At 43.6% G+C, this 12,868-nt stretch overlaps 1 protein-coding gene across 1 annotated transcript in view; it reads left to right on the forward strand.

Annotated features, from left to right (window-relative positions):
- Positions 1 to 2,814: 2,814 nt before the first annotated feature.
- LOC128357742 (plexin A3-like) overlaps positions 2,815 to 12,868 on the forward strand; it is a 45,259-nt gene continuing 35,205 nt past the window's right edge. Inside the window, exon 1 of the mRNA XM_053318111.1 lies at positions 2,815 to 2,828. Coding sequence (XP_053174086.1) covers positions 2,815 to 2,828 — 14 coding nt within the window. The remainder of the gene's footprint in view (positions 2,829 to 12,868) is intronic.

Here is a 12,868-nt window from a genome sequence, read left to right on the forward strand (position 1 = left end):
GGTTGTGAAGATGGTTTGTAGATGGTTTGTAGATGGTTGTGAAGATGGTTGTGAAGATGGTTTGTAGATGGTTGTGAAGATGGTTTGTGTTTGGTGTGTAGATGATTTGTAGATGGTTGTGAACAAAGTTTTTATGGTTACACCACTTAGACATTTTTACCATAATCCTCTAATATATTCTCTCTAAATGGATTAAAAGCAGAAATTTGATGCTGAAGAATGTGTGAAGTTATTCATATGTTTATTTTCTACGTATTAACCCTTTAAACGTGAGTCAGTGACCCTTTGAGAGGAGCGTCCGGCTGCGTGTTGGCTTAGCAGCTGACGGACAGACAGACTTTATTCTCAGCTGGGAGATAAACTTTAGCCGAGCGTGAAGTTTAAAGGAGCGTTACGATGTTTTTCATGTTTCACATGGTTTATAACACACCGAGTGTTCCTGCTGCTGCTGCTCAGCACACGGTTTTCACATCAACGCCGACATGAAGCACACACAGACGCTGCTGCTGCTGCTTTTAGCTCCGCCCACATTATGATGATGTCATAATGATGATGTCATAGCACAGATTTTAATGAAAGGTTTGAGATTTTTTTTGGGGCTGTTGACAGATTTTGGAGGGTGAAGGAGAGGAGGAGGAGGAAGGAGGAGGGACATGAGGAAGAGGAGGAAGGAGAGGAGGAGGGAGAAGGAAAGGAGGATTAAGGGGAGGGAGAGGAGGAGGAGGAAGGAAGGAAGGAATGAAGGAGAGGAGAAGGAGGAGGAGGAGGAGAAGAAGGGAGATGAAGAGGAGGAAGGAGGAGGGGGAGGGCAGGAGGAGGAGGAAGGAGGAGAGAAGAAGAGGAGGAAGATGAGGAGGGAGAGGAGGAGGATGGAGAGATGGGAGAGCGTTCTGATTTTTTCAGATCAACGCCGACATGAAGCACACACAGACACAGACGCTGCTGCTTTTAGCTCCGCCCACATTATGATGATGTCATAATGATGATGTCATAGCACATATTTTAATGAAAGGTTTGAGATCTTTTGGGGCTGTTGACAGATTTTGGAGGGTGAAGGAGAGGAGGAGGAGGAGGAAAAAGGAGGAGGGAGAGGAGGAAGAGGAGGAGGAGAAGAAGAAGAAGAAGAAGAAAGGACATGAGGAAGAGGAGGAAGGAGAGGAGGAGGGAGAAGGAAAGGAGGATTAAGGGGAGGGAGAGGAGGAGGAAGGAAGGAAGGAAGGAGAGGAGAAGGAGGAGGAGGAGAAAAAGGGAGATGAAGAGGAGGAAGGAGAGTAGGAAGGAGGAGGGGGAGGGCAGGAGGAGGAGGAAGGAGAAAGATGAGGAGGAGGAGGTAGAAGGAGAAACGAGGCAAAACTGTAAAATCAACATCAGCGTTCTGATTTTTTCAGATCAACGCCGACATGAAGCACACACAGACGCTGCTGCTGCTGGTTGTAGCTCCGCCCACATTATGATGATGTCATAATGATGATGTCATAGCACAGATTTTAATGAAAGGTTTGAGATCTTTTTGGGGCTGTTGACAGATTTTGGTGAATCTGTGTTAATTTTTGGCAACTTGTTGAGATTTCATTTTAGTCTTTTGATGAAAATGTTTCTTAGTTTTAGTTTAAGTTCATAAAAGAAGATATTTTAGTTTTATTTCATTTTGAGGTTGCAGTAAAGTTTGGGCAGTATCTATTTCTCCATATTTTAATATCTTCATCCCAACATTTCACTGGTTTATAACAGATATGACAGTATCTCCTCCCTCTCCTCTTCTTCCTCTTCTTCCTCCTCTCCTCTTCTTCCTCTTCTTCCTCCTCTTTTCTCCTCTCTTCCTCTCCTCACTCTCTTCCTCCTCTCCTCCTCCTCTTCCTCCTCACTCTCTCCCTCTCCTCCTCCTCTCTTCCTCCTCTCCTCTTCTTCCTCCTCTCCTCACTCTCCTCCTCCTCTCTTCCTCCTCTCCTCACTCTGTTCCTTCTCTCTTCCTCCTCTCCTCACTCTCTTCCTCCTCTCCTCACTCTTCCTCCTCTTCCTCCTCTTCCTCTCCTCTCCTCCTCCTCTCCTCTTCCTCCTCTTCCTCCTCTTCCTCTTCTCTCCTCTTCCTCCTCCTCCTCCTCCTCCTATTCCATTTCCTCTTGCTGCTTCACATTTCAAATTAAAAGCCTTTTAAATGACAGACTATATAACAGATTTTTTATATCATAAGTAAATTAGCGGCGCTTCATTAGCAGCATTAAACTCCTTTACCATTAAAAACAGATCAGACACCAACAGATTAAATACAGCAAGGGAGAGGAAAAGCTACAGTGAGGAAGAGGAGGAGCAGGAGGAAGAAGGAAAGAGGAGGAGGAGGAGGAGGAGAAAGGATGATGAAGAGCAGGTATTAAACTACTTCTTTCCCCGAGCTGCTCTGAAGGAAAAACACTCGATAGCGTGATGAAACCTTAAACACTCTGTCCTCTCTCTGTCAGTCTGTTTTTGCTCTCCTTCTCCTCCTCCTCCTCCTCCTCTTCCTCCTTTTTCTCCTCCTCATCTTCCTCTTCCTCCTCCTCTTCTCCTTCCTTCTCCTCCTACTCCTGCTCTCCCTCCTCTCCCTCCTCTCCTTCCTCCTCCTGCCCTCCTTCCTCATCCTCCTCCTCCTTCCTCATCCTCCTCCTCCTTCCTCCTCTCCTTCCTCTTCCTCCTCTCCTTCCTCCTCCTCCTCCTCCTCTCCCTCCTGGATAGCGTGACAGAACCTTAACCACTGTCTCTCTCTGGTCTTTTACCCTCTTCACCTTTAATTTAATTCATTAGCTCTGCTTCTCTACCGCTCGGTCACAAACCACAGGAATGCTTCTTCCAAGGTACGACAAGCCGGACAGACATGACACGAAACCAGACTGGGAGGAGGAGGAGGAGGAGGAGGAGGAAAGAGAGGAGAAGGAGAGGAAAGCAGGAGGAAGAGGGAGAGGAAGAGGAGGAGGAGGAGGAGGAGGAGAGGAAAGCAGAAGGAAGAGGGAGAGGAAGAGGAGGAGGAGGAGAAGGGGGAGGGGGAAGGAGAAGGGAAGGGAGAGGAAGAGGAAGGAGAGGAGTAGGAGGAGAGGAGGAGGAGGTGGAGGAGGAGGAGGGAGAGGGAGAGACAATGTTTAAGGCTTTATCATGCTATCCAGGCTGAGAGTGTAAGGGAGGAGGAGGAGGGAGATGAGGGAGAAGGAGAGGAAGGAAAGGAGGAAGAGGGAGAAGGAGAAGAGGAGAGGAGGAGGGAGAAGGAGAGGAGGATTAAGGGGAGGGAGAGGAGGAGGAAGAAGAGAAGGGAGAGGAAGGCAGGAGGAGGAGGAAGGAGAAACGAGGCAGAACTGTAAAACCAACATCAGCGTTCTGATTTTTTTGTCCATTTTCTCCCCCCCCTCCCCCTCCTCACCCCCCCCCCCCCCCCCCCCATAGGATGAAAAGCAGCTAATGTATCTCCTCAGCGTTGACTCTCTGACCTGCAGCAGATAGATGTAGCGTGACTCCGCTCGTCAGTCACGGGAATAAATAAAGTTTGTTTTGGACTTCTTTTTTTTTCCTTGTCAGTACAGCAGTGATGGAGAGGGGTCAAAGGTCACGGGCGTGGGAGGGAGGAGGGGAGGGAGGGGGGGAGGGAGGGGGCAGACTGTATGATGAATGAGTGTCTGTCAGTGAGTTTGTGTTTACAGCCTTGAACTCAGAATAGACTGAAGAGCAACAGTCTGAAAGCAGCTGATGGAGACGTAGAGACGTAGAAATGTAGATTTATTTTAGTTTATTTTAGGAGTTAAAAGCCTGTAAAAGCAACGTCAGGTCTAATTAATATGTTTAAACTGTGTCACAGGTTAAATAATGATGATGTCACCACAGAAAAATTAAAAAACTAAAAAAATAGTTTCATTTTTGTGCCGTTTGGGTCTCTTTAGGTCATCAAATTTCAGAATAAAAGCACATTTAAGATGTTTTTACAGCTCTAAAAAGAATAAAATGGGTTTAATTAGACCCTGGACATTATGTTAGGGTTAATATATTTTCATTTTTGTGCATTTTGAGCCACTTTAGACACTTTAAGTCATCAAATCCCAGAGTAAAAGAACATTTGGATGATTTTACAGCTTGTCAAATGTAGAAAATGGGTTAAATTTGACCCCAAATCAGTTCTAAGGGTTAAAATACTAAAACACATGGACATAGATACGGAGATCATCTGACCCAGAACAGCCTCAATGACAAACATTAGTAGCATCATTTAAAATAGTTTCATTTTTGTGGATTTTGGGTCACTTTAGGTCATCAAATTTCAGAATAAAAGCACATTTAGGATGTTTTTAAAGCTCTAAAAAGACAAAAATGGGTTAAATTAGACCCTGGTCATTATGTAAGGGTTAATATATTTTAATTTTTGTGCATTTTGAGCCACTTTAGACACTTTAGATCATCACTTTTCACAATAAAAGACATTCAAGGTGTTTTCATAGCTGTTAAATTTTACCCTAAACAGAATGTAAAGGGTTAAAATACTATTAACTATTAATTTCACTAAAACACATGGACATAGATACGGAGATCATCTGACCCAGAACAGCATTAATGACAAACATTAGCAGCATCTATACAGAAGTAGAACATTTAAACATATTTCATTTCTGTTCATTTTGGACCAAATTTCAAAATAAAAGACATTTGTGTTTTAACAGCTGTCACCTTTGACCTGGACAGCGTGTAAAATAACATCTGACATGATTTCTTTATTAATGTGAGGCGACGCAGAATAAACACAACTAGACTAGACATGATTCAACACACACACACACACACACACACACACACACACACACACACACACAGAGACACACACACACACAGAGACACACGTACACACACACACACACACACATACACACACACACACACACACACACAGAGACACACACACACACAGAGACACACGTACACACACACACACACACACATACACACACAGAGACACACACACACACATACACACACAGAGACACACACACAGAGAGAGAGAGAGAGACACACACACACACACAGAGACACACACAGAGACGCACACACACACACAGAGAGACACACACATACACACAGAGAGAGACACACACACACAGACACACACACACACACACACAGAGACAGAGAGACACACACACACACAGAGAGAGAGACACACACACAGATACACACACACACACACACAGAGACACACACACACAGAGACAGAGAGACACACACACAGAGAGAGACACACAGAGACACACACACACACAGAGAGACACACACAGAGACACACACACACGCACACACAGAGAGAGAGACACACACACACACACACACACACACACAGAGACACACACACAGAGACAGAGACACACACACACACAGAGAGAGAGAGACACACACACACACACACACACAGAGAGAGAGAGACACACACACACACACAGAGACACACACACACACAGTTCATGCTCTTCCCTGTCAGTGTGTATCTTTCAGTGCTTTTAGACCTTTATTAGACCTCTTTACTCTGGTAACCGTGGCGACCAGCAGCCGGCCCGCTGATGACAGCTGAGATGATGTCATCATGGCGAGATGAGGTGATGTCATCGTGTCTGATTCAGGGTGCGGTTAGGTTTGGATGGTGGGTCCGGATGAGAGCGCGGTGGGTCTGCTGAGGGTCTGCTGAGTGTCAGCCTGTCACTAAACACTAACAAGCAGCTGGAAACTGGCTGTCTGGAGCCAAGATGGCCGCCGCTGTAACCTCTGGGGGCGTCAGGGGTGTTTTTTTAGATGTTCACAACATAGTTTAGTAGTGATTTACATGATGTGTGTGTGTGTGGGTGTGTGTGTGTGTGTGTGTCCCATCTCCCTCTCTGTGTGTGTGTGTGTGTGTGTGTGTGTGTGTGTGTGTCTCTGTCTGTGTGTGTGTGTGTCTCTTTGTGTGTGTGTGTGTGTGTGTGTGTCTCTCTGTGTGTGTGTGTGGGCGTGTGTGTCTCTGTGTGTGTGTGTGTCCCATCTCTCTCTGTGTGTGTGTGTGTGTGTGTGTGTGTGTGTGTGTGTGTGTGTGTCTCTCTCTCTGTGTGTGTCTCTTTGTGTGTGTGTGTGTCTCTGTGTGTGTGTGTGTGTGTCCCTGTGTGTGTCTGTCTCTGCGTCTGTGTGTGTGTGTGTGTCTCTGTGTGTGTGTGTCTGTGTGTGTGTGTCTGTGTGTGTGTGTCTGTGTGTGTGTGTGTCTCTGTGTGTGTGTGTCCCTGTGTGTGTCTGTCTCTGTGTGTCTGTGTGTGTGTGTGTGTGTGTGTGTGTCTGTGTGTGTGTGTGTGTGTGTGTGTGTGTGTGTGTGTGTGTCTGTGTCCGCGTGTGTGTGCGTGTCTGTGTCCGTGTGTGTGTGTGTGTGTGTGTGTGTGTGTGTAAATCAGCATCTATTAGCCTCTGTCATTACCACAAAGTCTGAGGTCTCACCCACACACACACACACACACACACACACACACACACACACACACAGAGAGACACACACACACACAGACAGAGACACACACAGACAGAGAGAGAGACACACACACACACACACCCTCAGAACGACCTCCTGATAATCCCCTTAACGATGACATCACTCTCTGCTTTGAGATAAAGTTTAAATAAAATAGAAAACGATCTTTTTATTTTCTGTTTCTGTTTCTTTGCTGTAACTCATTCATTCTCTAAATTACAGACATGAAACCACAGAAGTTACATATTTCATATCTGAGCTATAAAATGAAGCCAGCTGAGACTCTGGACTATAATTTCACCTTCTTCTTCTTTTTTTTTTTTTTACCCTAAATTTGTTGACATGTCGGTAAATTCATGTCCTTTAACGCTGAAGTGACATCATGCTGGTTCTCTACTCTCCATCTACTCACTTTCGAGTTAAGGAAGGAAGGAAGGAAGGGAGTAAAGGAAAGACAGAAGGAAGAAAGGGGCATGGAGGACGGACGGAAGGAAAGGAGGAAAGGAAATAAGGAAGATAGGAAGGAAGGATGGAGGAAAGAAGTAAGGTAGGAAGGGAGTAAAGGAAAGAAGGCAGGGAGGGAGGAAGGAAGGAAGGAAAGAGAAAGGAAGGAACGACAGAAGGAAGAAAGGGGGATGGAGGACGGACGGAAGGAAGGGAGGAAAGGAAATAAGGAAGGTAGGAAGGAAGGATGGAGGAAAGAAGTAAGGAAGGACATAGGAAAGAAGGAACGACGGAGGAAAGAAGGTAGGAGGGAGGGACGAAAGAAGGAGAGAAGAAGAAAGAGAGGAAGGTAGGGGGGAGGAAGGACAGAAGGAAGGAAGAAAGGGAGAAGAAGGAAAGAAAGAGAGAAGGAGAGAGGAAGCACAGATTTTTTTTTTACCCTAAATTTGTTGACATGTCGGTAAATTCATGTGTTTTAACCCTGAAGTGACATCATGCTGGTTCTCTACTCTCCATCTACTCAGTTTACAACCTTTAAATTACATCATTCACCATCAATACAGCTGCTCAGAGAGTTCAGCCAGTGTTTTAATTGATTGCAAATGCTTTTAACTTTACTGTAATCAGACCTGAGTGTAAGTACTCTATAGCTTTGGAAGACTGTGTAAAGTGAATTGAGACATTTTCGCCGAGCTAGCCGCCGAGCTAGCCGCCGAGCTAGCAGCTGAGTTAGCCGCAGAGCTAGCAGCTGAGTTAGCAGCAGAAAGCTCACAGAAGTCGCGTCCATGTTTCTGGTAGAGGTGGTGACTTTGATTGACAGGTGACACTTGGTAGGGGGCGGGGCTTCAGAGGCTGATTTGTACACAACTTTGAAGCCTAATTTCATATATTTGGCGATTTTTTTTAATCATTCAAATTTGGCAGGGTGGTTAACAACACACTTTTCTGTGGTATGTCAAACTCAGAACACATATTTATTCTTAATTTATAGACTTTAAAGTATCAACCAATATAAATCAATACCAAGTAGCATCTATTTTGTGTAAAAATCTGATAATATGGATTTGGAGGAGTCTTAGTTTCTGTTCATATGATGGATATCTAATGAAATACTGAGTTAGTATCACTTTAAGGGGACATGGTTGGTACTTATTGTTGTTGTTGTATCTCTGCATCATTGTGAATGTAGATTCCTCCTCAGTGGACTTTCAAAATAAAACAAAGATTACTAGAATGATCTCCACCGAAGTATAAAGCGATGGAAGAACAGACGAGTGTCACTGATGTTCAGGCAGCTTCTGCAGTAACAGGAAGCGTCTGTTTTCTATTTCCTGTCTATAATCTAAAGTCATGTATTATAATGTGAGTTATGACTCCAGCTGCAACAGTTAGTTGATTAGTTATTGGACATGATTAATGGACTCCTCTTATATTGCACATTCACACACTGTTGGTGCAGCTGCAGGAGAAATCTGAGGTTCAGTATTTTGCCCAAAGACACTGAAGAAGCCGGGAATTAGTAGATGAATCACTTTTCTCTCAACGCCATGAAAAGCTTCATGCTCTGGTGAACTTTCACTAAGACGATGTGGTGTAAAAACAGGCGTATTGGCCCTTTAAGCGCCTCTCAGCTGTGGTGTAAAAAAGGCGTATTGGCCCTTTAAGCGCCTCTCAGCTGTGGTGTAAAAAAGGCGTACTGGCCCTTTAAACGCCTCTCGTACTGGCCCTTTAAACGCCTCTCGTACTGGCCCTTTAAACGCCTCTCAGCTGTGGTGTAAAAAAGGCGTACTGACCCTTTAAACGCCTCTCAGCTGCGACAGTAAAAAAGGCGTACTGGCCCTTTAAACGCCTCTCATCTGCGACAGTTAAAAAGGCGTACTGGCCCTTTAAACGCCTCTCAGCTGTGACAGTAAAAGTGTTTTTTGTAATAATCAGAATATAATTGAGTCTGATTGCCGCGTCGCTTCCTGTCAACACATAAACACCTCGGACTGTAAACCAGCTGTAATTACATCACCGCTGTAAGCTTCACTGTCCGCCTGTAAAACTCTGTAAAACTCAGCTTCGGGACGTAATTACACGCCGACTCGGTTCATTTCATCTGACAGAGGAGACGATAAAATATTCATCAGACAGGCTTCATATGGTCGAGGCTTTCTTCTTCTTCTTCTTCTCTGTTATAAAGCAGAGGTGAGTCGATGCCTCAGGTGACAGACAGGTGCTGCCATGGAAACAACAACAGGAAGTGAGGCGAAAGAGGAGAAAAAAAACAGGATTTTATAACATCTGAAGGCAATTTATGTCAAAATGCGATTCTACTCTATTCTGCTTTACTTTGTTCTACTGGACTCTACAAGTGAAAAGTTAATGTTAATATTTTATCCACCTTGTTAACATGAGAAGAAGAAGAAGGAAATATCTATAAATCATCAGACAGGCTTCATATTGTTGAGGCTTTCTTCTTCTTCTCCTCCTCCTCATCCTCCTCCTCCTCCTTCTCCTCCTTCTTCTTCTTCTTCTTCTTCTTCTTCTTCTTCTTCTTCTTCTTCTTCTTCTTCGTTATAAAGCAGAGAGGTGAGTCGATGCCTCAGGTGACAGACAGGTGCTTCTTCTTCTTCTTCTTCTTCTTCTTCTTCTTCTTCTTCTTCTTCTTCTTCTCTGTTATAAAGCAGAGAGGAGAGACGATGCCTCAGGTGACAGAGGGTTGCTGAGATGAAAACAACAACAGGAAGTGAGGCGTTATAGTTTGGAGCTGCGAAAAAAGGAGAAAAAAAACATGATTTTCTTCCATCTGAAGGCAGTTTATGTCAAAATGTGATGTGATGTTGTATTACTCTACTCTTCTTTATTCTGCTTTACGTTGTTCTACTGGACTCTACAAGTGAAAAGTTAATGTTAATATTTTATCACCTTGTTAACATGAGAAGAAGAAGAAGGAAATATCTGTATAAATGTTTAAAGAAGTGAACAAAGTGGGATTATTTTATTTATTTCACATTATTAATACAGAAACAGGAAGTTAAATCATAGTTTAAATACTTTATTTTAATTTGATTTTGCAATAAGGCAAAGAATGACTAATACACAGAGCAGGGAGAGGCAGGAAATAATGTAAATGTGCTTATATGAAGCCTCCACCCAAAAGAAAAGTTAATATTTCACAATATTACAGAAAATAATAAGACTATATAAAAGTGACAGCAAACCAAATACTAACTATATGTGTGTATATATATATATATATATATATATATATATATAGAAACAGAAAAATGAGTCTTTGTGGAGGGGATATTATTCTTCCAGCTAAATAATTCAGATATTATAATTATTATAATTATTATATTAGTAGATTAATATGTAATAAATGTTCAGTAATTATGTAAATGTGATAATTAGCTATGAAGACGAAGTATTTAGTGAGTATTTGGTTCGTTAACGGAGCAACGAACTGTCACATCTGTCTCCTCCATCCATGTCTTTATCTGTGTGTGCGTGTGTGTGTGTGTGTGTGGGTGCGCGTGCATGTGTGTGCGTGTGCATGTGTGTAGTTAGTTAGCAGGAAGCTGCGGCACAATGCGTCTTTGTTGTGTGTTTATTGGAGCCTGTGATTGAGACAGAGCCTCAGTCACAGAGATGGAGGGGTGAGGCAGGTCAGAGGGGGGAGGAGGGTCGGAGGGGGGGGGGGGCGGATGCAGATGGAGGTGATGGTGACAGGGAGGGGTCAGTGTGTGTGTGTGTGTGTGTGTGTGTCTGTGTGTTTGATGACACAGCAGCTTGTCTGTATGTAAAGACAGGCAAAGAAAGTCTCTCTCTGGCTCTGATGTCTGCGTGGGCAAAATTAACGCCACGATATTTGTAGTCGAAGTGAATTTTGTCTCACGAAGCTATAATTAAGGGGACGATCGGTTTTCCATGGCTCATTCACTCGTCATGTCTTCTTTTTATAAAGTCACATGTGGATCATTAACCACGTTACAGCTTCTACCTGCTGAGAAGATCTCAGTCAGAAGTATGAGATGAGGAGAGGAGCAGGTTAACCTCAGGTCTCTACACTGAGGCGGGGGGGGGGGGGTTTAGGGGTGGGGGGCTCAGGTCTCTACACTGAGAGCCTGAAGTAGGAGGAGCAACTACGGAAGCCTAATGATGCCAAAAGTAAAATGAGTCACACTACCAAATTATAACTCAATTTCCATTTTGTGAATTTCAAAATAAAAGAACAGTCATTTATTTCCTCCACTGAAGTTTTCTTAAAAATAGAGTTAAAGTCTGGTCTGGTCTGGTGAGCTGAGTGTATCGTCACATCTCTACTATTCACTTCCTTTATTTAGGATCTTAAAGTAAATCAGTCTCTTAGTGTTTAGCAGCTTTCATACAGAGAGTCTGAAAGTCTACTAATCATTCACATAGTTAAAGTCATGATTCCCTCTGTGTGTAGAGACAGTGAAGAGTCTCCAACCTGCAGACATCACTGTGACACAATTAAACTTTTAGCTGCTGAAATATTAACGAGCCTGAAGCTTTGACCTTTGACCTTTGACCTTTTATTAGATGTGCAGACGTATCACTGAACACTGAACATGAACTAACATCAGATCTCAGCTGATCCTGATGTGACTCCTGCACAAAACATCTGGAAGAGAAATCACGTCCACCTGCTGATGTATGAAACACGTTCACAGTTAGACTCTGATGCATTTTAATCCAGTGAAGCTCTGTTGTTGTAAAATGTCCAGATTAGACTCCTTCTTTCCTTCCTTTCCTTCCTCCCTCCCTCCTTTTCTGTTTCTTTCCTTCCTCTCTCTTTCCTCCCTTCCTTCTTTCCTTCCTTCCTCCATCCCCCTTTCTTCCATCCTTCTGTCCTTCCTCCCTCCCTCCTTCTTTCCTTCCTCCCTCCTTCTCTTTCTTTTCTTCCCCTACCTTCCTCCTTTCCTTCTTTCCTCTGTCCTTCTTTCCTTCTTTCCTTCCTTTCCTCCCTTCCTTCCTTCCTCGCTCCCTCCTTTCCTTCCTTCCTCCTTCCTCCTTTCCTTCCTACCTACCTTCCTTCTTTCCTTTCCTTTCCTTTCCTTTCCTTTCCTTTCCTTTCCTTTCCTTTCCTTTCCTTTCCTTTCCTCCCTCCCTTCTTTCCTTACCTCCCTTCCTCCCTCCATCCTTCCTTCCCTCCTTCCTTGCTCCCTCCTTTCCTCCCTCCATCCTTCCTTCCCTCCTTCCTTGCTCCCTCCTTTCCTCCCTCTTTTCCTTCCTTCTTCCTCCCTCCCTTCCTTGACTCGAGGACAACAGGAGGGTTGTGTTGAGCCTCTGTTGGTGAACAGGAAGTGTTTTACTGGTTTTAAATGTCATAATTCAGTTTTTTAGAGGTTCATCAGAGGTTGTTGAACCAAACATTTTATATAATAGTTCTGCTTTTTTGTGATATTTTTAGTTAAAAATGTTCAGAACAAAAAGGAGGAAGTGAAAAGTTAAGAGAGTTCAGAGTTCAGACAGTTCAGCTTCACAGAGAAGGAGGAAACACTAGGAATGTGAATATTTGAGTATCAGTGTTTTCTGTCTCTCCTGCTATATATATTTTAGTTAGGGCTCTAAAACGATTAATTTTTTAATTGCGATTAATCTCAGAGTTTCCATAGTTAATCACGATTAATGGCGTTTTGAATGTCATGTTTAAAATCCTGTTATTTTCCATTTGAAGGCAGTTTTAAGCCCATAATGTAAAGCATTTCTTACCAGAGTATCTTAACTGTGAATCAATCACGGCTCTGCTGCGACTCCCACACTCCAAAATGGTCCTTTGGTGGAGCTGAGGCTGGCTTGGCTGCACCTGGGTGTTTAGCGTGGAGGTGCTAACTCAAACTCCACGTACTCCGGTGGTAGTTAAACTCCGTTTGACACAGGTTGCATTTTACTTTTGACTTGTCAACTGAAGCGTCTGGAAGTGTTTTA

This window comes from Scomber japonicus, chromosome 4, assembly GCF_027409825.1.
Source record: "Scomber japonicus isolate fScoJap1 chromosome 4, fScoJap1.pri, whole genome shotgun sequence".
NCBI lineage: Eukaryota > Metazoa > Chordata > Actinopteri > Scombriformes > Scombridae > Scomber > Scomber japonicus.